The 27,934-nt window shown below is 32.6% G+C and overlaps 2 protein-coding genes across 2 annotated transcripts in view; both read right to left on the bottom strand.

Annotated features, from left to right (window-relative positions):
• Positions 1–27,934, bottom strand: part of LOC140808375 (binding partner of ACD11 1-like) — a 73,700-nt gene that overhangs the window by 39,351 nt on the left and 6,415 nt on the right. The gene's annotated exons all lie outside the window — the stretch shown is intronic.
• On the bottom strand, positions 10,259–12,961 carry LOC140808439 (uncharacterized). The gene is made up of 4 exons (XM_073165580.1): positions 12,528–12,961; positions 12,311–12,447; positions 12,067–12,164; positions 10,259–10,457 (listed from the first exon to the last, which is right to left on the bottom strand). The coding sequence occupies exons 1-4, from the start codon at positions 12,745–12,747 to the stop codon at positions 10,316–10,318; spliced, it is 597 nt and encodes a 198-aa protein (XP_073021681.1). The 5' UTR covers positions 12,748–12,961; the 3' UTR covers positions 10,259–10,315.

Below are 27,934 nucleotides of genomic sequence, written 5' to 3'. Positions count from 1 at the left end.
ATATCTAAGGGCCAAAAATTTTTCTGGTCCAATTTAATTTTTTTTTTCCCCATGAGATGGAATCTCAACCACTCATATGGAGTGTGGGCACTGCCCACACACCCATAATCGAACTAACCGATTACAAGTCTTCAATCCAAACTTTTATAGCAACTATAAATTTTCTTTATAGGTAATTGGGAGTAGTACATTAACACTGATTAATTAGATGAATGAATCATTTCGTGATTTTTTATTATTCAATTAATAGTGAAATAAAAAAAGATTTCATTTTAATAAAATAAATGCATTCATTTTAAGTAAAATCCACATTCAACGGCTAGGAGTTGTTGTCAAACTTACCAAGTTTAGTGGAACATATCTGAACAATGTGATCTTAACTTATTTCGATTAGAGCTATTGATGTAAATGATAAGATAAAAGTTAATTATATATTTGTTACATCGAGCGTTCGGCAAAAGATTAGAGTTATAAATCATATGTTATTCACACAACAAAAAAAAAATTCAGGTGTTAACGACGGTTTTGGATAAAGAAACTGCAAAATCTCGTGACGGTCTAAACAAAAACCGTCGCGATTTAAAAATGCTGCAAATTTTAGCGATGGTTTCTAAAATGTCGCTAATCCGCTGATTAGTGACAGTTTAATCAAAACCGTCGCTCATTAGCGACGGGGAAAGGGAACCGTCGAGACCCGCTTTCCTTAAATTGTCACTAATTAGCAATGGTTCTTAAATAGTGACAGTTTCTCAAAAAATCGTCACAAATTGTCTATAAATTTGGGCGTTTCGGTCCATTTTGTCCACACTTCTTCACATATGTGATATATTTTTCTCTCTTAAGCGATTTTGTTGTTTGTTTATTATCGCAAAATTTAATCGTTTCATACATTATTTACAAATTTGAAAATCATTAATTTAGATAAGTTGATGAGATTATTTAAAAATTTGTATAAACAATTATAAAAATAATTTTTTTAAGAAATTATAAAACAAATTTTTTTTATAAAAAAGAAACAATTAACAACGGAATATGAAAACAATCGTCTCTAAGTAGCGATGGTTTATGATTTAATCATAAACCATTAAATCATAAACCATCGCTAATTAGCGATGGATTTTTTGGCAAAACAGTCGCTAATTAGGTCATATTCAGTCGCTGATTAGCGACAATTTATTCAGACACCGTCGCAAATTAACGACAGTTTTCTACTCAAACCGTCCCTAATTAGCGACGATTTTTGAAAAACCGTCCTAAACATAACTTAAACGACGATGTTAATTTCCGTCGCTAATTTGATTTGCGACAGTTATTCCATCGTTAAGTAGAATTTTTTTTTTTTAGTGTCATATATATATATATATATATTGATTTGTAATATTTATGTATTACACATCATTTATTGTCTTACTAACCAAATATTATATTAAAATAAATGAATAAATTAAACTGGACGGTGGGATATTGATGACATGTACTGGTCCAATCAACGTGTGATGGACCCGGTCCATAAATGTTTTTCAATCACAAGCCACAAGGCATTCACGTGAATACCTATTGCAACCACATTCGCTATGTAACCTTTGTTGGATTATTTAGGCGTACAGTGAGGCACTTGTGTTTGCCTTAAAGTTGAAATATTTTCGTGTTTCCAAACATAGGAGTTTGAAATATATATTTTCAGAAAATATATTTTTTGTACGGTATCTTTACCCTTGTTTGTTTTTGGTCGGTTAGTTTTATCGATTTTTTATGTCGATACATTATATTTTCATATTTGACTATTTTTGTTCATTTTATCTCGAAGTTGCCAATTTTTACAGGAAAAAACTGACGAGACGATGGTTGAAGCTGACGTGACTTTTCCCTGTATTTTACTATGAGTTAAATATATAGCAGAGCAAACAATTAAGAAGTTAGCATTCGGATAAAGATTATTATCTCGTAGAGGAAAAAACAATTTAAGGATTGTTCAAGCTGAAGTTACTTAAAATCCAAAATAAGATAAATGTGCAACTTGCTTTTAAATCTCTAATTCCGAACATGTTGTGTTCTGTCAGCGTTGGAGAAAAAAGTTTATGCACTCTCTGATTTACATAAAAAAAAAAAATTATGTATTCTTTGAGTTTACATATCTTTTTATTGATGAAAATGAGTGCAAATTATTGAAATTATAATACTAATATATGATATTTAGGTATCAACTGTTTACATCTAAAACAAGAAATGATATTTTGAATATAAAATTGGAACAATTATATTAATATCAACATTTGTTACACTTATTTGAATACTCAAATATCATATATTTAGTATCAGATGTGAAAGAGTTGATACTTAAATATCATATATTAATATTATATATCTAATGATACCCCAGGGATGAACCCATCAAGATCCGGCCCAAACTCCCGGCCCATATATAAGGCACGCAGGTGAATGGCTCACGACAAGCCCATGTATTCTCCTATAAATACCAGGTTTGAGAGTTCAGTTGATTCATTCAATATTGTTTTCAGCAGCACCCTTAGCTGCTCCCCCCATATATCTTCAGTCTTTGACTTGAGCGTCGGAGGGGCTACGCCAGAACACCCTCCTGGCCCCCTCCTAACGGTCTTATTTGTGATTTCAGGCTCAGGGTAATTTCAAAACCTGCGTCTGGACTAGTGACACTTGCTGGAATCGGACCCTAAATTTCCCGTGAGTATCATCTAATATTTTATATCAATTTTCATATGAGAAAAGACAAATCATTAATCAATACTTTTATACAAATTTGAAAATTGGGAAAAGACAAATAATTAATCAATACTTTTATTCATATTTGGTGCTAAAAAAACATATATTAATATCATATTTGAAACATTTGGTACTTCCATATCATCTATTAGTATCACATTTTCAATGTTTTATTATGATTTTAATTCGAGAAAAGACATGTGTCACTAATACCAATACTTGTTATAAATGTTTGAGTATTCAAAAATATTTTAATATCAGATTTGAAACATTTAATACTCAAATATCATATATTAGTACTATATTTTTAATATTTTGTACCAAATTTGATCGTGATAAAAATGTTGGCCCCAAGCTAAGAGTGCAGAAACATTTTCTTGTTGATCAAAGAGTGCAAACATGTACTTTTTCTAACAGAGGGTGACGTCAAATAAAAATATGATGTTGATGATTTATTAATCATTTCCTCAAGATAAATGGTATAGCAATATTTACATATAAATATATATGTCCTAGTTGATGCTTAGCATTCGGACCAAAGGTTATTATCTTGTACAAATATTTTAAGTATTGTTCAAGTTAATGTTTTCATAATCAGATCGATGATCGAATCGCTTCATCTTAAAATAATGGTTTAATCGGACGATCAAACTAATTCAATCGAAGCGAATTATCGTTTTATATATAATAATAATAATAATAATAATAATAATAATAATAATAATAATAATAATAATACATTGTAAATTCAAAATATATTAAACCAAAATTAAATTAAATTTTAAGATTTTAAATATAAGAAACAATTAAATTCTAAAAAATTCCTAAAAAGTACTTAAAAACAAGGTGAACAAATTTGACCGTTAAAATGGTTTTTGAGCGTGATTTGGAGCGGACTATTGATCGGTTCTTAGTCCAACCAGCTGGTCTAGATCGGTTTTTAAAACACCGGTGCAAGCTGACAGGTTAAGTCCTAGTTGACCATCGTTATGTGTTCATCGTAGCGACGCATATCATAAATAGTTAAATATCGTCACTATGTGTTCATCATCACAATTATTTTATGTGGACCATCTCCATTTTCTATCAACTGACGTGAGCATTGGTTTAGCAAAACCGTCGCCATGTAGAAACGGTTCTTAAAAACCATTGTTCGTTAAAACGACGATGTAAAATAAACGTCGTCCATGGCGACAATTTAAATTAACCGTCATACAAATTAGCAACGGTTAATAAAAACAGTCGATCATGCTTATTAACTTTAAAGTCAATATAGCGTTGATGATGTTAATGTTAAAAACTAGAAGCAATTTCAAGCATCAAATATAAGTAAATTTATTTCATTATAGCCATGTAAATCAACGACCTACCTTGTTGAATTTTCTATATCGAAGCCCCTGAGTGAGGATGTTTTGTCAACCATACACCATTGCAAAATACGCCATTGATACCGCAATACCTATTAAAATACAATATGATTACTTCCGGCCATTGGAACAAAGTTGGTCAATATATACAACTTAATGTAATGTTTCCTTTTTCAAAGAAGAAATATATAAAAATTATATATTCAAAAAAGTAAGTATATATATATATATATATATATATATATATATATATATATATATATATATATAGGCAAATACTTGTGTGAGACGGTCTCACAAGTCATATTTTGTGAGACGAATCTCTTATTTGGTCATCTATGAAATATTAATTTTTATGATAAGAGTATTAATATTTTTTATTGTGAATATCGGTAAGGTTGATCTGTCTCACAGATAAATATTCGTAAGACCGTCTCACAAAAGATTTGCTTATATATCCCTACAAAAACTCCAATCCCTCTCAGTCACGGCTCACCCACGTACAAAAACACGTACAAAACACAGTAAAAACATCAAACAAAAAGAATTTCTCCAAGTACTTTATTGACGGACGATTTGAATTGCAAATATTTTTTCCTCTGAATCTTTTCCAGATGGTTAGGTATTAATTCAGTTTCAGGTATTTTTTCTAGTTCTTTTGGTATATGTTGGATTAGTACTCATTATTTTAAATCATATAATTCTTTTTAAAAAAACAAGTAGTTATTATTCCATCTGGAAATAGATTTCTTATGAGACGATTTCATATTTTTTTAAGTATTATTTCTACCATCCGGAAGTGTATTCAGTGAATAATATTCCATTGATTTTTATTTTATTTAGTTGAGATAAGTTTTTGTTTTTCCAAATATATTATACTTTCACTTGAATTTCTAGACGGATGCTGATTAAAAAAAATTACCGTGTGCACGATTTTAGTTAGAATAGGGTTATATTTTTACATGATTATTCTTCGACAAACAAGAGTCTGAATTAGACGAATAAATATGTGAAAAATCATTATTATTTGTCCTAATGATACTCTTCGTATTCTTAAGTCATATTTGTGTGTTTTCCCCCTAAAATGAGCAAATTAATTATAGCATTATTTGTTGCTTTCAATAGATCATTGATTAGATTAAATGTTCATATATTATTTATTCAAACTTGAGTCAATATTTTTGTAGACGAAAAAACTACAAAAAATTGATGCATTTTTCGAAAGAAAAAACGATGAAATTCGAGCATCTCAGCCAAATCTAGCTACACAAATTGATCATCTGAATTCTGAAAGTCACGTTGTGTTAGATATATAAGCGATAGCTTGAGCTATATGGTAGAGTTAGTTTAGTTATAACCTATATAACATGACAATTGTACAGTAGTATGTATTTACACGTCTTGTTTTTCATACTAAGGTTCTATCATTTCTCGCTCTTCATTCTTCTGTAGAAAAAAACTCTCCCTGAGCCATTATCTTCAGTCAATTGATTATCTCCATCAATGGAGATTTGTGATGATTCGGATTGAATCTTAACATGGTATCAGCAGTATTTTATTTCCACAAATCAAAGTCTCCAGATCACGTCAGTTTGTAATTCATGGCTGTTCATTCAGGAACGATTGGATTCAATGATCCTCTGTACTTATACCCATCGGAAAACTTCAAGAGTTTCGTTGGTTCAGGGTCCCCTCATTGGCACCGAGAATTATGATGTCTAGAGTAGAGAGATGTTTTTGGCTCTATAAACGAAGAACAAGCTTGGATTCATTAATGGCTCTTGTGTCGGTCCAACAACCACCAATCCAACCTTGCATGAATGAGAGAGATGCAACACTATTGTTTTATGTTGGATCACGAGTTCGGTGTCAAAAAAAATTTTCAGTGGAATTATCTACTACAATGATGCGTCCAAAGTCTCTGAAGATTTGAAGGAAAGATTTGAAAAAATATGTTGTTGAATAATTTTTTCTTTGCAAAGGGACATTGTTAATCTATCATAGGGCTCATCTTCTATCTCAGTATTTTTTTCAACTTTAAAAAATTTATGGGATGCCCTTGTAATTCTTCCCTTGTGTCAGTGTGCAAGTGCTCGAAAATATCTCGACCATGAGGAACAACAGAGGCTTATTCAATTTCTTATGAGATCGAACGATAGCTATGTTGGATTGCATATATATAATATATGTAAGGACCGTGTATCGTATTATCGTAAATCTTGTGGTGATTATCGATAATTAATGAAATTGTCATGTGATTATATATTTGGTGTAGATTATGACAATGAAATTGAGAAAATGAACATTGTATATGAATTGATGTTGTACGAACTTGATTTGAAAAGCCGGACGCCAATATAGTACAAAATTAAATGTTTGTACAGAAAATGTGGCGCCCGGGCGGTAGAAAATGACCGCCCGTGCGCCAGTGTAAGCACAAAATTGTGCTTGGCCAGAACCTTCCGCGCCCGAGCGGTAGTTTTCGACCGCCCGAGCGCGGTGAAATTGAAACTCGGGGACAGAACTTCCCGCGCTCGGCGCGAGAATTCTACCGCCCGAGCGCCGAAGCGGTGAGGATAAAGATTAGAGTTTCTTTTCTTTCTTTCTTCATTCTTACCGAGAGTTCGAGAGATAAGTCGAGGATTTCGAAATTCTTCCGTCCAAATCGACTTCAAAACGCTGTCTAAACGCGAAACAAATTATATATTTGTGATCGTCGCGTCAAGGGCTTCTGACTGAGGTAATTTTCTTCTAGTTCCAGCAGCTTTAAATATCAAAGTGCTGGAATATCATGTATTTGAAGTTGAATTTCTGATATGTAATAGAATAACCGACAAGAAACTCGTATTCGAAGTCGGAATTGAATTATGATATGATTATGATTTGATATGAAATTTTGAAGTTTCGAATGATATTGGAAACTCATATTAATATTAATGATTTTGGAGTATGTTATTGATTGGAATGAGTATGTTATTGATGTAGATAAAGTGTTATATCAATATCTTCAGGCTACATCAACTGGAAACGAAGAATTGAGGTATGTTGCGACCGGATAACATACGACAGGTATCTGTATTATATGATATATGTTGAATTGATTGGATTGGAATACGTGTCTATGTGCCTATTTGATGATTTGATGTGGCATACATGACATTGAGATTGAGATATCGATGTATAAAATAAATGTTTTGTTAACACACATCATTTTATGCATACATCGATACATGACATGCACGTTGAGCTATGATCCTTGGATACCTTGATATGATTGGATTGGATTCCGGGGTTTGTGAACACAATCGCTATGCCGGTATTATATGACCCGTAAAACATAGACAATTGTTGCCCCATATGATTGGATATGAGATGTGGGATTTGATGGCGCTTTGCCGACGCTATCATACGTGTATTCCCATATCGGCCGGTGTGCCAGCTCGAGCATTGATTTGATTTGATAGCGATTCGATTGATTCTGACATGTGCTCAGTGGATGGGCATTTGATCTGATACCTCTACGACATACATGCATTGCATACCATATATCATTGTTTAGATACTTGTGGTATATATGATTGGTTGTTCCATACGGAGCTTTGCTCACCCCCAAGGGGGGCTGTTGTTGTATTTGTGTGTGGACAATGACAGGTACTTCTGGTGGGAGCCACAGATTGGGCTGAGATTTATGTTTATGTCTTGTTCCCAGTATATATGTATATGTATCTATATACCGGGGCATGTCCCGAGGATATGAGATGTTTGTATGTGATTGGTTTGGATGTTGTGTGGGCGTGTTTATGACTTGAGATTAAATACTATTTTTAGTATTCAAATGAAATGACTTGGGCTCATTGTAAAGAAAATTTAAACTCGTTTTTCGATGTGATTAATTAACCCTAATCATATTGCATTGTAATAATGATTAGGAGCTAAGAGCCCCACAATATATATTAGATTGTGTGTGTTAATGAGCTTTCCATGTGTGTGAATAAAAATCGGGGAATGATGAGTTTGTCCACACAGGGAAATCAAGGTGGTATAAAATAGCTTATATTATGTTATACTTTATGGAAGTGTAAGAATGATTGGTCTTGAAGCTCATTCTCACTCACGCCAACGCAAGGAGTGCAAATCATGGGCCCGATTTGAACTGAAAAAAGCTTGACTTGTTTGAAAGCATACGAGCGTGACCTGGGTGCGTCGAAATAAAAAAGTAGCATAAGTTTTGAATAAAACTCCACGAAATGCATCATATACATCATCAACAACACAAACAAATATTGTAAGTCTTGGCAGCTTCATTGGACTTATCAATGTTAAAGACAATGTTGCATGCCATACTCTTGATGCAAGGTTATAATCATGGTTCGCCGGAACGGCCGCATAACGGGCGGAACGGAACGGGAACAGTGGCCACTGTTCCAAAGTTCCAGGCCAAATCGTTTATTGTATTGTAGCGGTGTTTTATCGGCCGCATAACGGGAAAGCGGAACGGAACGGAACGCAAGTTGCGACGGAAAATCGGCGACGGTTTTGGTAAAACCGTCGCTAAAATCCGTGGAATCGTTAATTCTCTACTGCTAGTGATAAAGAACATTCAGCTGATTCTACTCAGCCATACATGGGTGTCGAAGAACATATAAGATGTCTTGGATTGGGGGGACATCGACAAATTCAAATGACAGATAATTATGGATCGATGAGTTACAATTGGGACTCTCAGCATGTTGGGTATGATCCGACTCGATATCAATCAGGTGGATATGGATATCAGGGTAATTATAATTCCACACACGATTCTTTTGATAGATCATTTGATTTTTCAACATCTGGTACACATGGAATTAGACATCGTGGATTTGATTATGGGTCGTCTCAGTATATTGGTGATAGATACAATGAATCTTCATCATCTATATGGCGTGGTGTTGGACGTCATGGTCTCGAGTATAGATCTTCAAGTACAACTGATAGTTCTACTGTGTATCGTGGATGCAGATACTATAATTGTCGTGACGAAACACTATTACAAAATCAATCATCCCATTCTAATGATATTTCGTCATCTCAATCTAATCAATATCCCTATGGACAATCACGTCAATATCCAAATGTTCGAAATCAATTTAATCTACGAGATAGTGATGAAGAATATAACAATGATCTCGCTCCTCCGCGTCACTCTTCATGGTATTAGCTTTGGTATGTTATAATTTTTAGTGTGTATTTTCTTATTGTGCTATTATTATAAAATAGTTTTGTATTGATCTATTAATTTGTAATAACTTTATATATTTTATTTTTTAGTATGATGTAATTTATATTTACATTTTTTTACCAATTTTTTAAATTTATTAATTTTTTTATACAACCATTCCGCAACCGTTCCGGCGAACCATGGTTATAATAATGCAAGTTGTATGTGCAGTGAATGGAAGGGATTGCAAGATTTAATTTTAGGTGAATGTCCTTATGCCTCAAATATTGCTCATCGATTAAGTTGCTCATTCAGAAATTGGGAGAAGTTGATCCAACACTATCGTCTAGACTTCTCCATGCATTTTCCTATTTTTATGTGAAAGGTGTTCATGCCTTACATATTAGAGTGAGTCTCATGTGAAACCGTCTCACGGATCTTAATCTGTGAGACGGGTCAACCATACCGATATTCACAATAAAAAGTAATACTCTTAACATAAAAAGTAATACTTTTTCATAAATGACTCAAATAAGATATCCGTCTTACAGACTGTCTCACATAAGTTTTTGCCTAAATATTATACCAAGTTATAATATTTAACTTATTAATGATGACAAAATTTACAAATAATTTATTTTATATTCACAGGTAAGTAATTATTTACTTATTTTTAGAATTTGAAAAAATAAAATACAAAATATGGTACTTATAAGTGGTAATAAATTTAATAAAACAGGTTTTTATAACAACTTTTATAGGATGAAACAAGGGTTCTTTTTTTTTTTTTTTTTGTTAGTCTAGGCAAATGATCAGGTAGTTAAGGACCGAAAATTCTATACAAGGACCAAATCGGAGAAAACTGAAAGCGAGGGGTGGATCGAAGAATTAACGAAAATTCGGGGATGATTGGGAGTTTTACCTTACATTTTTTTAGTATTTGTCATATACACCAAATATGTGTTTATTACGTATTGAACTGGACTCAAAATACGGTATAAGATTTGAATTAATTAGGTGGACTGCTTTGTTCTTGGCTATCCACAGGCTTGTGTTTCTTGATAAGATCAACACTTCCATTGTCATTCACCACCAACAAGTTGCATGGAACCTTTCCTGCATAGTATTCTATGTTCTTCCTGTCATGGTACCTGTTATATATTCGAGCAATATATTTGGGAAAAGAATTGATTTCAAATTATTTTAAGTTGTATTTGGATGGATGAATTTGAAATCTATGAATTTCGATTATAATTTTATTGTTAACAATAAAAAAAATCTTGGTTCACATCTTAATTATTTACACGTTAGTTACACAAAGTAATTTGAATTTTAAATGTCACCGTTGTTTTGTGAATTTGAATGCCTTTTTATAAAAGATCCGAAACTCGATCTATCCTTAAAACCATTTTATCCACACAAATCAAGACTCGGTTTATTATCGGAGGCAAACCTAGAGGATGGGAGGTGCAGGGGGTTCATCGGGCTTAACTTTTTTTGGGGGTTTCAACTTTCATTGTAAATCTTTGCATTATAATTTAACTAAAAACATTGCTTTTACTTCATTATTTCATCGATCACAAAATCTCTTATAAGACTGTATCAATTTTGGTGACGGGTCTTTAAACCAACTCAGATCTTGAAAAATATTATTTTTTATGTCAAAATAAAAATTAATAAGTTTCTTATGTATTGGTTTTCGTAATGGGTTTCAAGTAATATTTCCCTAAGTATCAATATTCTACGCAGGGGCGGAGCCAGGATTTAAAATTACATGGGGCTGGCTCCGTCCCATGCTGTATTTAATAAAATAAATAATTAAATAAAAAAATTAAAATAAAAAATATGTAAACATTGACTTCATGAAAACATAGAACAAAAGTATTTAATATTTAATACTTTAAAAAACATGGAGCTAAAACACTATTGAATATAAATTCGAAAATCCCATTTACATAATTCTGAATTTTTCCAAAATTCCTACAAAATTCCATAAATTCGCATTTATATTTTCTATAGCATCTAAACATCTAAATAATAAATAATCAACACTAAAAATCGACAATACTCAATATAAAATCTGAAAATTCGAAATAATGCTCAAATAAATTCTAAAAAATTATCAATATCATCAATCGGCTCAAAATAGTAACTACAATAAAAAATTTAATATATATAAATTATCGGAATAAAAAAAACCAAAATACCCAAATTTTGAAATACTAAAATCTGAAATTACCTTTAAAATTCGAAATCTAACGAAGAACAACAAGAACGAGTGGTAGAAAGTCTACATTAAGATTTTCTCATATTTTCGGTGAAAACGGCGAACAATGGGCGACGACTGATTTCAAGACGACAAAGAAAACTTCGAAAATTTGGTATTAAAAAAAAGCTTATTCCATAGGCTTTCCGAATCTACAATCGATTTTTAAAACTGGCGGCATGAAGTTACGGCAATTTGAAGTAATCAAAATTGTGATTATTTGAGATAGAAGAATAGAGAAATTAAAGAAGAAAAAAATACAGATTGAGGCTAATCAACAAATTTTTTAAATAAAACATATTTATTTTTTAAAAAAAAAAAATTTAGGGGGGGCTGGAACCCAACCCAGCCCCCTTAGTGCCTCTGCCCCTGATTCTACGCACACAATTTCCCTATTATTCAGTGTTTTTTTAATTTTTGGTGAGGTTATTAGTTTCATTGCTAGTGCAGATATACATTATTTAATTTACGTGGGATATTATATTGGCACATACCTATCAAATAATACCAACGTAGCATGAAGACTGCTGATTTGCTCTAGAACAACTAGTTTCAAAGGATGCCCCATTTCAGTTCTGATCTCAGGTACTACCTGAAAAAATAGAGAAAAAGAAAACACTAAAATCTAATCCTTTGAAAGCCAATAATCTATATATATATATATATATATATATATATATATAGTCAATCATTGAAGGATCAACTTTCTATTTTATGAAAGGTTTGAGAGAGGAATACCCCATATTTTGCGCAAAGTTCCATTAACCTTTGAACTTTTTGGCATTTGGGATCATTCTTGCAATCTCTTTTCCCTTGAATAGAGTCCAAATTCCCCAGATTCAAACTCCAAACGTCACTCCATGTCTTCGAAGACACTACCAAGCAAAATATGATACAAGGATGGAAAAAATTAGTAAAAACAACTACACCTAGTTAAGATATCTAGGGATCATACGTGGGATGTTGAGCCAGGGCATTATCCCCAGAATAGTAACAGTACAGCATTTTTCGAGGGTGAAATTCCGGAATACCCATTCGAGCATATCGAACGAAAACTCCCTTAGAGCATCCATAACTATGAGTATTCGTTTAGGGTTGTCCAACGATCCCGGAGACTCCTCTACGATCACATCCTGCGCGAACTTTGTCTTTGGTATCGAAAAACAACTACTCATGTTTCTTCTATCACAACTTTTGAATTGTCTGAAGAAAATGCTAAATATATGATGAGGATTGAAAGGGTTAATTTTTTGGAAGCTTTCAAATTTACAACAAAAGAGCTTCTTGTTATAAACGGTATTCTACTTAGAATTAATCTTCGATCTCCACGAGACTATGCGCTACAAAATAATCCCAATCACATATATTCCTTGGCCTTTTGAGACATTGTTTACGAAGTTTATTCCTTCTAATTTTTTTTAAAGAAAAAAAGAAAAAAGAAAAAGGGAGATCGTTTAGAGGTACGTGGACGAGGAAAGAATCGTCTCCGTGTTCTTCAAATATCAAAATAGTTTACCAAATCGGAAATATATAATAATAATTAACAACAAAATAAGTGATGATATTGAAAATAAATTAAAATTGACACTGTATTAGCTAGACAAGATATACAACCAAATTGCGGTGTCATTTTGTCTAGGAATTAAAATAGATGTATATATAATTAAGGGGGACAACCCATGCATGTGCAAAAATCAAACTCTTTTGTGTAGCACCACAAACACACTAACAAGACACGTCGATAAGGTGACCCCATCATTCTTTAAGATATATTATGAAACCATTAATATTCAAAACATTATTGCCCATTTTTAGCAACCACTTGTTTCTAATCGAAATCAAATAATTTTTGTGTACTTTTAAGACCAATTATCTGTTAGCTTTTTTTTTTTTAAATCCAAAATCTGGTGCGATGTTGATTCTGTTTTATAAATTAAAAATGATTCTAGTAACAAGTTATGTTTGCAAGAACTTATTTTACATATTTCCAAACTTCTAGCTGATGAAATGTTTAAAATTATATGTAGAAGCTAAAAAAAATTAAAATACAGTCTTGGAAACAATACCTTATATAAAATATATCCACTTATGAATTTCAGCTTTTCACTTGTATTTTCAAATGGACAAAAACTTGTGTGAGACAGTCTCACGAGTCGTATTTTGTGAGACGGATCTTTATTTTGGTAATCCATGAAAAAGTATTGCTTTTTATGCTAAGAGTATTACTTTTTATTATGAATATGGGTAGATTTGACCCGTCTCACAGATTGAGATCCATGATACGGTCTCACATGAGACCTACTCTTTCAAATGATACTTACTTCTCATTTTTCCAGATTTTCATAATGTATAAATTTAAACACTTCTTTAGAAACATAATCTATTACAAACACTCTCTTTTATTTGCTTCATTTTAGATTACTAAAATCATAGCCATTTGATTTGTTGTAAAGGATTTAAATCCGAAAAAATTGGATATATAAAAAGTTAGGAATAAATCATCACAATTTATTATGTGTGCGAGTATATAATATGGTCGTGTAAACAATTAGATTTTGGAGTAAGTCTCTTGTGAGACGATATCACGAATCTTTATCTGTGAGACGGATCAACCCTACTAATATTCAAAATAAAAAGTTAATAGACGACACAAATAAGAAATCCGTCCCACAAAATATGACTCGTGAGACCGTCTCACACAAGTTTTTGTCTAGATTTTATTCCAAAAAACTAAAATTAATCGTTTATATTTATTGATTTTATATTCTAATAAAAAATGAATATTCACAATATTTGAATGCATCAGAACTCATATCGTTATTTCTTTTTTATGTGTAAAAAATAAAAAGGAATGTTTGAATTCAAATCTTTTTGAATAGTAACCAAACTAAGACAAAAAACAATTGAATATCGACTCACCAACTGGTCGATTGTTGAATAAAAAGTTCGAAGTTAATTTTTTTAAATAATAATAATTATTATTATTCAGCAAACAATATACCACATCTGGAAAAGTTCAAACCTTGAAATTTCGCCAAGCATAAAAGAGTCAAAGCAGCACAAAAAAATAATAATACTTTTAAGCTGATTATGATGACCACACAATCAAAAGTAAAAATATAATTTTTATCTTTCAAAATGTTCCTTTTAGTGGACCGAATTTTGCTTTTTATCGATGATTTTTCTGGGTCAAATAATATATTTTAGCATGTGAACTTTAATATAGAAGAGTACAATGTTTTTTTTTACATCAATTTTATAAAATGAATATTCTATTAATTAATTATAAATATAAACAAAATTAATCTGATAATCTAATCTTAGAAAAATTACTTTATCAAAAAATAAAATAAAAAATTACTTAATGACTCTGCTTTATTCAGTCAGATTACCTGTTAGCAATATCCAAATCACTATACTGAAAAGGGGAGAAGATCAATTTAATTTATTTTAAAAAAAAAATAAAGAAAGAAAAACGAAAATAACCCCTGTGCAAAGGTGATGATCATAGGTTCAAACCATAACCTTGGAGGTTTTGGAGCTCCAAAACGCTTTCATCGGGCTTGGGAAATGCCACAGCTTCCACTTCGCCGGCGAAGAGGTGAGATCGGATCGCTGGACACCTGGCGCAATCACCGCCTTCCTCGTCCCCGTGCTAACTGACCTCGATCTCGTAACCACCCTCGTGAACTCTTTGATTCTGTTGCTGCTATCAATACTGATTTCATCATCGTTAGCGAGATGATCGAATTGACACCTCTCTTTCGTCTTCTTCGTCGCAATTTTCCTCAGGAACGACGGCGTACTGATCCGACGGCTAGCAGAACGGATGAAGGGGATCGCGAGGGATCTGGACCGGCGGAAGGACGGTTCGGCCACGGAGAAATTAGAGGCGCGGCTGACGTCACCGCCGTTGTTGAAGAAGGAGAAGGAGAAGGAGGAAGAGGAGGATGATGCGGAGGACGTAGTGTTGGAAACACAACCGCATGGGCGTACGTGAGCGCAGACGGGGCAGAGGCTGCCGAGGCGGTCGCGGAGGCAGGTGGGACAGACGCCGTTGCGCCGGCTCTTCGAGGGGTGTTTTGGACATTTCCACGGTTCTTCTTCTGCTACGTAGCACGCCATTTGCTGGCCACCGGACGCTCTCTCTTTGCTATTTATTTGTTGATGTAAAAACGGAGAGCAATGATTTCTATGCCATAAATAATGATGTGAATGATATATAAACTATAAAGCAATAGCATCAATCTTTACACACCAAATCTTCTGCATGTACACACCACATATACAACAACTTTTTTTTACGTGTGTGTATATATATACAGTTTTGTTATTGTGCACGTCTACTTTGCATATTTATGTGAGGATTTATGATTATATTTTTTATATATATTGTTTGGTAGGTTTAATTTTTAATAACTCATGCAAAACAAAGCTTGTTTGAGAATAGTATAGTACTATATAAAGCCAAAAACTTGTGTAAGACGGTCTCACGAGTAGTATTTGTGAGACGAATCTCTCATTTGAGTCATCAATTAAAAAAAATTATTTTTTATGCTAAGAGTATGTATTACTTTTTATTGTGAATATGATTAGGGTTGACATTTCTTACAGATTAGGATCCGTGAGGTCTCACATGAGACTCACTCTAATATAAAACACCAAGTGTAGCATAAGATTCCGTGCGGATTATCGAATGCAAACACCTCTTGATAGTATTTGTAATTTTATTTTATTTTTTAAAAAAGAATTACTTCCAAAACTTGTATCCCTAGCTGGACTTCCTTAAAGCCCAGCATTTGAAATCTATAATTGTTTTAACCCATAATGCTAGGCCCATCTGATTGCATTTTGATTGGCATTGAAGTATTAATGGGCCGCCCATTAATTATGGGCTTAATGTATTCAGCATCTTTATTAAACAATCTTTTTGAGCATTACCTTGTACTTGGAATCGAACTATTTCCGCACGCACAGCTACGCTCCACACCAGCACGATTGCTTTTCCTACTAAAATTTGGAACCTGGAGTTATTGCTACTCATTCAAGGAGAGATGTTGCAAAAATATCTGAACTCAACCAAAGAGGAAAAGAGAATTCCTCATCCTAAGTTTCGGCCTAAGTCAAAGAGAAAGCACGCCGATCGACATGGTACATTGTCCCTTATCTACCATTTCTCGATCGAACCTGATCCTAACATGAATTCAGAGACTGAGTTTCGGCCTAAGTCAAAGGGAAGATAATGTGCTGGCTTGATCTCCATCCTTCTACAAAACTTAAGTTCTAACTCGAATTTTTATATTCGGGTAAAGACATGATACTGACCTGTACAGTACAAAAATAAATCAGAGAGGAGAACAGAAGGAAAAAATAAGTGACATCGAACTAATTATAACAAGAACAATGCCCCACTTGACAACTAAATTTGGGTGATGAATTATTAATCTATCTTCTTAATTAAATATTTGTTGCTTTGTAGACATATATCATTCATTGCACAGGTACTAAAGCATAAGCATTATCTTACATATCAAAGTATATATGTCTTTGTGTTCTATTATTTGACACCTCAGACGAAGCTTTATCAATTATTGAATTCAATTGTTCTTTTTGGCAAGTGCCGATATATAATATATAGAGTGGGTCTCATATGAGACCGTCTCACGGATCTTAATCTGTGAGACGGGTCAACCATTCTCATATTCACAATAAAAAGTAATACTTTTAGCATAAAAAGTTATACTTTTTCTTGGATGACCCAAATAAGAGATCCGTCTCACAAATACGACCCGTGAGACTGTCTCATACAAGTTTTTGCCTAATATATATAATCACCTTTAATTCTGGAGGAATAATGTAGAGTGCCTTTATATTTAATCAATTGAAAATTTCTCGTGTCTGCATGGAAACATCCGTTGGCGTATTTGTTTTCTGTGAATATTTCTAAAAATATATCAAATTCTTTAGTATTATGTTCTGTTACAACAGATGGCTTATATATATAAATACCACATGTCTTACAGGTTGAACATGGTATCTTTCGTTGATTTTTCATTGATTCTAGATTATATTATGTAAGTCTCTATTTTGCTCCCTAAAAAAAAAATTAATTAAAATTTCTCAAAATCTAATAAGTGTCAAGAAACCTTATATAACGTCTCATATTCAACTACAAGTCTTTTATGTTTTCAATCACATACACTCTGAGAAACTTATTAAAGATTATTATAATTTCAAGTCGAATACACTTAACTTTGGAGTTCTTATGTGATGAACTCTAAAAAAATACACATAAATTTAAATATTTTCAATTGTACGTCGATTCATTCATGTTCTTTTTTGCCTAAAAATATGTCAACAGACAGACGTTAGGTGTCCATATAAATGAATACTCCCGGTTCTTTTTAGGATCCGGCTTCACAACTTTAATAACCACTTTGTATTCTTTTTGTTGATAACCATTCAATTCAATACTTTTAGGATGTAATGTCCAGTTTATAAAAAAACCTATTTACTTTTAGTATGAAATTCTGTGTATGCCCCAAAATTACTATTTAACTTCACACTTGTCATTTTTTTGAAATTTGGCTTTACCTTAAATTTAACACGTGTGTTTAATATATATATATATATATATATATATATATATATATATTAACTTAGCAATTTATGTGTCCTAGGATGTACAATTCGAGCACGCAATTGTACGATTATTAATGTGTGCCATGCATCAAGATCGTTGTTTTTTTTTTTTTTTTACCGATGTTATAATTATTATTATTAGTATTTTTTATTCAAGTAATTAAATGGGCAAACATAAGAATTGGGAAATTCTTGGACCACACTAGTAAATTTTTATATGTGTTGTGAAAAAGTAAAAATTTATGGTAAAAAGTAAAAATCTCAAACTCTCAAAATTTACCAAACTACACACTTTATAATATTTTTCTCTCTACTCAATTGTGATTTTCTTCACAAATGAGAGATCTATTTATAGAGTTTCATTACACATAATCCAAAAATAAAATACATCATTACCTACATCATCACACACAAATTTCTAACTTTACAAGTCTTATTTTCAACATTCAAATATTCAACTATTACTTTTTACATATTAAAATATATTATTTCAACACTCCCCCTTGTGATGATGATCATGATACGATGATGTCTTCATTATGTGTTTTGTACTGCCTCGTTAAAAACCTTACTTGGAAAAACCCATTGGGATAAAAACCATAGTAAGGGAAAAAGAGTGCAGTCACGTAAACTCCCCCTGATGTTGACATGAACAATTCTTCACAAATTTCGTAGATTGCGCATCCCAATATTATATATGTGCTTTCTGAATATTGACGTAGGAAGTGCCTTTGTGAAGAGATCTGATGAGTTTTCACTTGATTGAATGTGACGAACATCAATACATTTATTCTTCTCAAGTTCCTTGGTGAATGCGAAGAACTTAGGAGGAATATGTTTAGTTCTGTCGCTTTTTATGTATCCTTCTTTCATTTGAGCAACACATGCAACATTATCTTCATATAGTATCACAGGCTTCTCATCGAATGATAATCCGCATGAAATTTGGATATGTTGGGTCATTGATTTTAACCACACACATTCACGACTTGTTTCATGTAGTGCAATAATCTCGACATGATTTGATGAAGTTGTTACGAGCGTTTGTTTCTGTGAACGCCAAGATATTGCAGTGCCTCCACGAGTAAATACATATCCAGTTTGGGAACGTGCCTTGTGTGGATCAGATAAGTATCCAGCATCAGCATAACCAATTATACTTAGATTAGCATCTTTTGAATACAAAAGTCCCAAGTCTGTCGTTCCTCGTAGATAACGGAATATATGTTTAATTCCGTTCCAGTGTCTCTTTGTTGGATATGTGCTAAATCTTGCAAACAGATTCACGGCAAAAGATATATCAGGCCTTGTACAATTTGTAAGGTACATAAGGGCGATGGCACTTAAATATGGTACTTCTGGACCAAGAATATCTTCATCATCTTCACATGGACGGAATGGATCCTTTTATATGTTTAATGATCTAACAACCATTGGAGTACTTAAAGGATTTGCTTTATCCATATTAAAACGTTTAAGGATCTTTTCTGCATAATTTGTCTGGTGAACAAACATTCCACATTCTTTTTGTCAATTTGTAAACCCAGACAATACTTGGTTTTTCCAAGATCCTTCATTTCAAATTCTTCCTTCAAGTATGACACAACTTCTTGAATTTCCTTATTCGTTCCAATGATGTTTAAATCATCAACATATACAGCAATAATTACGTATCCGGATGTTGTTTTCTTAATGAAAACACAAGGGCATATTGAATTATTTACATATCCCTTTTTCATCAAGTGATCACTTAGTCGATTATACCACATTCGACCTGATTGCTTTAACCCATATAATGATCTTTGTAATTTCACAGAATAACATTCCCTGGGTTTTGAACTTTGTGCTTCAGGCATCTTAAATCCATCAGGGATTTTCATATATATATTACTATCAAGTGATCCATATAAGTAAGCTGTAACAACATCCATAAGACGCATTTCTAAATTTTCAGATACCGCCAAGCTAATCAAATACCGAAACGTAATTGCATCCATCACAGGAGAATACGTTTCTTCATAATCAATTCCAGGCCTTTGAGAAAAACCTTGTGCAACAAGTCGAGCTTTATATCTTACTATTTCATTTTTCTCATTTCGCTTTCGAATAAAAACCCATTTGTATCCAACAGGTTTTACACCTTCAGGTGTAAGGACTATAGGTCCAAAAAAACATTACGTTTATTTAGCGAATCTAATTCAACCTGGATGACATCTATCCATTTTATCCAATCCTGCCGATTTTTACATTCACCAAAAGATTTTGGTTAATGATCTTCATTATCATTTATGAAGTCGATTGCCACATTATAAGAAAATATATCATCAATTTCATCTATATCTTTTCGGTTCCATATTTTTCCAGTATTAATGTAATTGATAGAGATTTCATGATTCTCGTCAGTTTGTGGTTCTGACAGAACATTTTCATCATCATGTGTTTCTTCAGGAACACCATTCTCTATTCTGTGATCATCATGTGTTTCTTCAGAAACATCATTCTTTATTTTGTGATCATCGTGTTTCTCTATGAATTTTCTTTTTCGAGGATTTTTATCCTTGGAACCGACTGGCCTTCCACGCTTCAGGCGTTTAATGACATCATGAGTATCTTCCATTTGTTTCTTTGGAATTTCAATTCGAGCAGGGGCATTTGCAGCATGTATATATGATTTAGTTACCCCTTTTGTGTCTGCAAATGCATCTGGTATTTGATTTGCTATTCTTTGCAAGTGTACAATTTGTTGTACATCTTTTTCACATTGTTTTGTTCTTTGATCCAGATGTAACAATGATGATACATACCATGTAATTTCTTTTTCGGTATGTTTCTGTTCTCCCCCTAACATTGGGAAGATTTCCTCATTAAAATGACAATCAGCAAAACGTGCTGTGAACACGTCGCCTGTCTGAGGTTCAAGATATCGAATGATTGATGGACTATCATAACCGATATAAATTCCAACCTTTCTTTGAGGTCCCATTTTCTTTCGTTGTGGTGGTGCAATAGGCACATACACCATACATCCAAAAATTCTCAGATGAGAAATGTCTGGTTCTTTACCAAATGCAAGCTGCAATGGGGAGTATTTATGATATGCACTTGGTTTGATGCGAATTAATGAAGCAGCATGTAAAATTGCATGTCCCCATATAGAAATAGGGAGCTTTGTTTTCATAATCATTGGTCTAGCAATCATTTGCAGACGTTTAATCAATGATTCAGCCAATCCATTCTGTGTATGTACATGAGCAACATGATGCTCAACAATGATTCCCATAGACATACAATAATCATTGAAAGTCTGGGAAGTAAATTCACCAGCATTATCAAGTCTAATTTTCTTGATTGTATAATCGGGAAACTGATTCCTCAATTTTATTATTTGAGCAAGTAATCTTGCAAATGCAACATTTCGAGTTGACAATAAACATACATGTGACCATCTGCTGGAGGCATCAATCAATACCATAAAGTATCTGAATGGTCCACATGGTGGATGGATTGGTCCACAAATATCACCCTGAATACGTTCAAGAAACATTGGCGATTCAGTTTGGATTTTGGCCGGTGATGGTCTTATAATAAGTTTTCCAAGAGAACATGCTTTACATTGAAACTTATTATTCTGAAAGATCTTCTGGTCTTTCAGTGGATGACCATATGTATTTTCAATAATTCTTCGCATCATTGTTGAACCAAGATGTCCCAATCGATCATGCCAATTGGTTAATATCGAAGAATTATCAACTACCATGTTTGATTCAATGAGACTTATATGTGTATAATGCAATCCAGTAGGGAGCATTGGTAGTTTTTCAATCACATATTTCTTTCCTGATTTATATGTGATAAGGCACATATATTTCTCATTCCCTTCATTCATTGTTTGAGTATCATACCCATGGGAATATATATCATTAAAACTCAACAAATTTCTTTTCGATTGTGGTGAATATAAAGCATCATTGATCAAAAATTTTGTACCATTAGGTAACAAAAATTGTGCTTTACCACATCCTTTAATCAAGTCTACAGGACCTGATATTGTATTCACCGTTGTTTTTGTTGGTTTTAGTTCCAAGAAATATCTTTTATCTCGGAGGATAGTGTGCGTTGTACCACTATCGGGTATGCAAACTTCAGCTTTGCTCATAGCATTTTCCATATTTGAACTTCAAAAAAATATGCAATGAAATAAAATTACTGAAAATACATATGTAAATATAACACATATCATAATTGTACAATAAAACATTATAACATTAATATATGAAAAATAAATTATTGTACATTTATATTCTACCATTAAATTGTTCATTTTCAGAAAAATCATTGAGAAAATCTGTAGTATCAAAATTGTTCATTTTTATCCCACCAACATGTTGATCATTTCCAGAGAAATCATTAATAAAATCACCATCATCAAAATGAGTTGAATCACTCAAACGGTCACTGCGTTCAGTGAAGTTGGTCTCATTTTCTTTCCCCTTTAATGATTCTTTATAAAGTTTACAAAGGTGCTCAAGGGCTCGACAAACTTTGGACCAATGTCCTGGAGTACCACATCTGTAACAAGAACTTTCATATCTTTTTGAGTGATTCTCGTTAACACTTGTATTCTCATGATGCCTTTTCAGTGGATGGTTTGGGACGCTCTTTTGAGATGAGTTATAAAAATAACTATCTCTATTATTTTCAAAACCACGGCCTCGACCACGACCACGGCCAATTCCACGTCCACGTCCACGACCTCGACCTCGACCTCGACCTCGACCTCAACCAAAATCTTATCTTTGAATTTGATTTTGGTTCCGAGGTTTAAATTCATTTTTACTTACATCATTTACTTCGGGAAATGCTGTTGATCCAGTGGGTCGGGACTGATGATTTCTCATTAATAGCTCGTTGTTTTTTTCCGCCACAAGAAGACAGACGATGAGCTCAGAATATCTCGCAAATCCACATACTCTATATTGTTGCTGTAGAGTAATATTTGATGCATGAAATGTGGAAAATGTTTTTTCAAGCATCTCAGATTCTGTGACCTCATGTCCACAAAATTTTAATTGCGAGATTATTCTATACATCGCAGAATTGTAATCACTGACTTTTTTAAAATCTTGGAATCTCAGTGTATTCCATTCATCCCGGGCGGTCGGAAGTATAACTTCTATTATATGTTCAAATCTTTCTTTTAATCCCTTCCACAAAGCCATGGGATTTTTTTCAGTCAGATATTCACATTTCAATCCATCGTCGAGATGTCGACGCAAAAATATCATGGCTCTTGCCTTTTCTTGTGACGTGTATATGTCATTTTCTTTAATGGTCTCGCTTAGACCCAATGATTCAAGATGCATTTCTACATTTAGAGTCCATGGCATATAATTCTTTCCCGTGATGTCGAGCGCAATAAATTCGAGCTTTGTTAAATTTGACATGGTGGTACTAAAAAAAATTACGATGCATTTTATTAGTTAATAAATATTACAATACAAAGTAACGGATAAACAACAAGTACAAGTATTTGTAAAAATAAAGAAAACGCACGAGGAGAATATTCTCCGATAAATACAAGACTCGTGAGTATGATAACCAAAATAATTAAAAATATCCTTGAGAAAGCCATCTTCTTTTTTCTTCGAAAAATTTGATGATGAATAATTTTTAGAGAAAAAGAGAAAGTTGGAGTGATTGAATGTGTTTCTGAGATCATATTTATAGGGCAAAAACTAGCCGTTTTAACCATTTATGACCGTTGGTGTACAAAAAAATAAAGGTATGTATTTGTATAATTTTATGGTAATAATATGGTATATATAATATTAGATATGTTTAAATAATTATGTATATCATATCATAATATTATAATGAGTGTCATAATTTATTTTGTTTAAAAAATCTTATAGGCTTTTATACTTGTCATATCCCTTACCGGGAGTGTGGGATGCCGTCTTAACATCTTCCCAGGATTTATAACAAGTTTATGAAAAATTTATTTTTATTATTTCTAATAATAACATTATATTGTATATTAAATAAATACACAATAAATAAATAACAGTAAAATAAATATTATTACTTTTGTTACCTTTTTCTTCTGTTTGGAGCTTGGAAAAGTATGTAGGACTTTTAGAGCTTCGTGCTGATAACGTGTTGTGAAAAAGTAAAAATTTATGGTAAAAAGTAAAAATCTCAAACTCTCAAAATTTACCAAACTACACACTTTATAATATTTTTCTCTCTACTCAATTGTGATTTTCTTCACAAATGAGAGATCTATTTATAAAGTTTCATTACACATAATCCAAAAATAAAATACATCATTACCTACATCATCACACACAAATTTCTAACTTTACAACTCTTATTTTCAACATTCAAATATTCAACTATTATTTTTTCCATATTAAAATATATTATTTCAACAATATGGTTGGATTTTGAATAATAAAATTTAAAGTAACGTGAAAAAGGTTAAGATTATGAGTCCAACCAAACTACCTAGATATAAAGTAGGTTCAATTTTTATATTTATTTATTTATTTATTTATGATTTATGATGGTATGCCCAATTAATTTTTGGTCCTTGCATATATGTGTAATGAGTAGGTCTAATGAGACGGTCTCACGAATCTTTATCTGTGAGACATGTCAACTCTATCGAATACTCTTAGCACAAAAAAATAATATTTTTTCATGGATGACCCAAATAAGATATTCAATCCACGAAATTGATCTGTAAGATCGTCTTACAAGAGTTTTTGTAATATGTAATTTAATGAAGCTCACAAATAAATTGAACTCTTGCTTTTGTGTTTATTTCAAAAAATTATAATAATAATTTTAATATAGATAACGAACAAATAAAAAATGGTTCGAAAACAGACAATGGGGATTCTTCGGAAATAGTATTTTAATATGAGAAGTCGCTGAATTCATAGAAACCCACACAGTATGACGGCGGATATTGAAAGAAATAGAACAAATCTAGAAGATTATAAATTGAGAATTAAAATCCAAGAAAATAAAAGATTATGGATAGGAAGATGGTGGATAAAAGGTGGAGGATAGAAGGATATATTGGTCTTTTCACTTTATGAATATATAATATAATAAACATTTAATCATTTGCTGCTTAATATCCAAATATATTATTTGATTTATTTCACTTATTATTTGTTAATTTAAGAATACCAGTAACCTATGTTGGGATAAGTCTACAAGATTTTGTATCCAAGTCAAGACTGGCCCCTCATTTTTTAGGGTTTTTTACAAAAATAATTTAATTTTTAAAACTTTTTTCAAAAATAATGTAAAAAAAAAAACTTTTTCAAAACTACCATAATCCGCTCTCACGGAGCGCGGACGCTGCACACGTGGAGCAGAGCGCGGACGCTGCACAGGTGGATAATATAATTAACCGTCGCTAATTTGCGACGGTTTATAACACCGTCGCCAAACCGTTGCTAATATCAGCGACGCTTTATAAACCGTCGCTAAGTATATTTCAGCAACGGTTTATAAATCGTCGCTAAAAATAGCGACGGTGTTGCGACGGTTGTATAAACCGTCGCAAAGTAGCGACGGTGTGGTTATATTATCCGTCGCTAATATTTTCTGATGCCTACATGGCACAACGTCCGTTCTGACGGAGCGCGGACGCTGCTCCACGTGTGCAGCGTCCGCGCTCCGTGAGAGCGGATTAGGGTAGTTTTGAAAAGGTTTTTTTTTTTACATTATTTTTGAAAAAAGTTTTAAAAATTAAATTATTTTTGTAAAAAACCCCATTTTTTAATATAATTTGTTTTTTTCTTTCTTACACTTTTTTGTGGGTGAACAATTATTGGCTGGTTAATCTTATATCGAGTAACTATTTTTATTAATAAAAATCATACGAAAATTCCAATGAAAAAAAAAATATTTATGTTGTATTTATATGGATTGAAGTTTGAAATCGGATACAAATTTTATAAAAGCAAAAACTTGTATGAGACGATCTCATATGTCATATTTTGTGAGACGGATCTTTTATTTTGGTCATCCATTAAAAATATTATTTTTTATGCTAAGAATATTACTTTTTATTGTGAATATCGGTAGAATTGATGCGTCTCATAAATAAAAATTTGTAAAATCATCTCACAAGATAACATACTCTCTAGAAAATGATCACCCACGAAAATTGTTAATTGTCAGGTACAAATAAATCTCATTGGGAATAATGAACAATAATTAAATAAGCGATGATATATGGAATTTGGGTGGTTCTAATTTCACAGCATATATAAAAGGAAAGTGCCAGTGAAAGTATATTTATGAAACCGATGAGGTAATTTAGTGTCTACACTTTTAAATAATAAAAATTAAATCCTCTGAGGTAACCAATTTTTGACATATTATGTTAGATTTCCAATACAAAATCTAGATAACATACCTATTTGTGGGAGTGACATGTTAGATTCTCTATCACACAAATATGTATGGTATGATAATTTCAATTATTTCGAGATTAAACATATATAATTATTTTTTTGACCGTAAAACCTTGTAAATTTTAGTAAGAATGAGTGAGATCGTCGATTACAAGATCAGTCAACCAAAATTGAAAGTTCTTTGACTCCCATACAAAGAGGGATAGAGAAGAAATAACAAATGATGCAACCGAGTTAGCAACAGCATTCGCCGATCTACTTTTGTAGTTAAGGTGTATGTCTTGGGTATACCTAACAAGGTTTCGAACTTCAGTGATAGTTGCCCCAACGTAGATAAAGTCCACATCTGGGTTGGCGACTGCTTGCACCGTCATCACAATCGACATCACTTCTTTAATCGCTTTCAATTCTGCATATGTGACTGATGACAATCTCGAGATTTTTTTTCCAAACGCCAACATCGCTCTCTGCCTTCATGATCTCGCACCACTCCACCTACCTTGAAGCTACTAGAGTCCCTCTTAACCGCAACATCAACATTCATCATTAGGCGATTAGCTGGTGGTCTGGTCCATCGATTTTGTAAGGTTTGTTCCCGGTTGCCCACTCCAATCTTAATCACATTTTGATAATCATACAATAGAAGAATGTTCCAGACCACCTCAATCCTATTGTATCGTTTGTCAGCAGAGTGAGTGATTCGTCTTATGTCATGCCAAACCCAACTACACATCACAATTTGGTCGAAGTTTGGTCGGCATAATTCTTTTTTCATCCAAAGAAAAACATCTCTTACATCCATGTTACAAGCTTGTTTAAGTACGTGGATGAAAAATTGATCCTTTCCAACACTGCTTTGTCCTATGACACCAAAATAATACGTGACACCTAGTGTCTTCATTGAACAGACTGTTATAACAGTATTATAAGAAAATATGTCTTCGACGACACATAAAAGACAATGTTTTTTATAAAAACCATTGTTTTTTGCTTTTTAACAATGGTATTAGTGAAAACATTTGTTTTTTTAAGCAAAAAGATAACGGTTTTCTAAAAAACGTTGTCTTTTGTCCCAAAAAAACTAAAAGACGGCGGTTTTATTTTGGGGTCAAAGAAAACGGTTTTATAAACTGTTATCTATTAGTGTGCTTTTTTGGACAATCGACGACAGTTCGATTAGCGTGTTTTTTGGACAAACGACGACGGATTTTTAAACTGTTGCTATATTTAGCGAAGATTTTGCTTAACCCATTGGTAAATATAGCGATGGTTTAAGCAAAAT

This window comes from Primulina eburnea, chromosome 12 (assembly GCF_022965805.1).
Source record: "Primulina eburnea isolate SZY01 chromosome 12, ASM2296580v1, whole genome shotgun sequence".
Lineage (NCBI taxonomy): Eukaryota > Viridiplantae > Streptophyta > Magnoliopsida > Lamiales > Gesneriaceae > Primulina > Primulina eburnea.
This window is presented reverse-complemented; position numbering and strand designations above follow the sequence as displayed.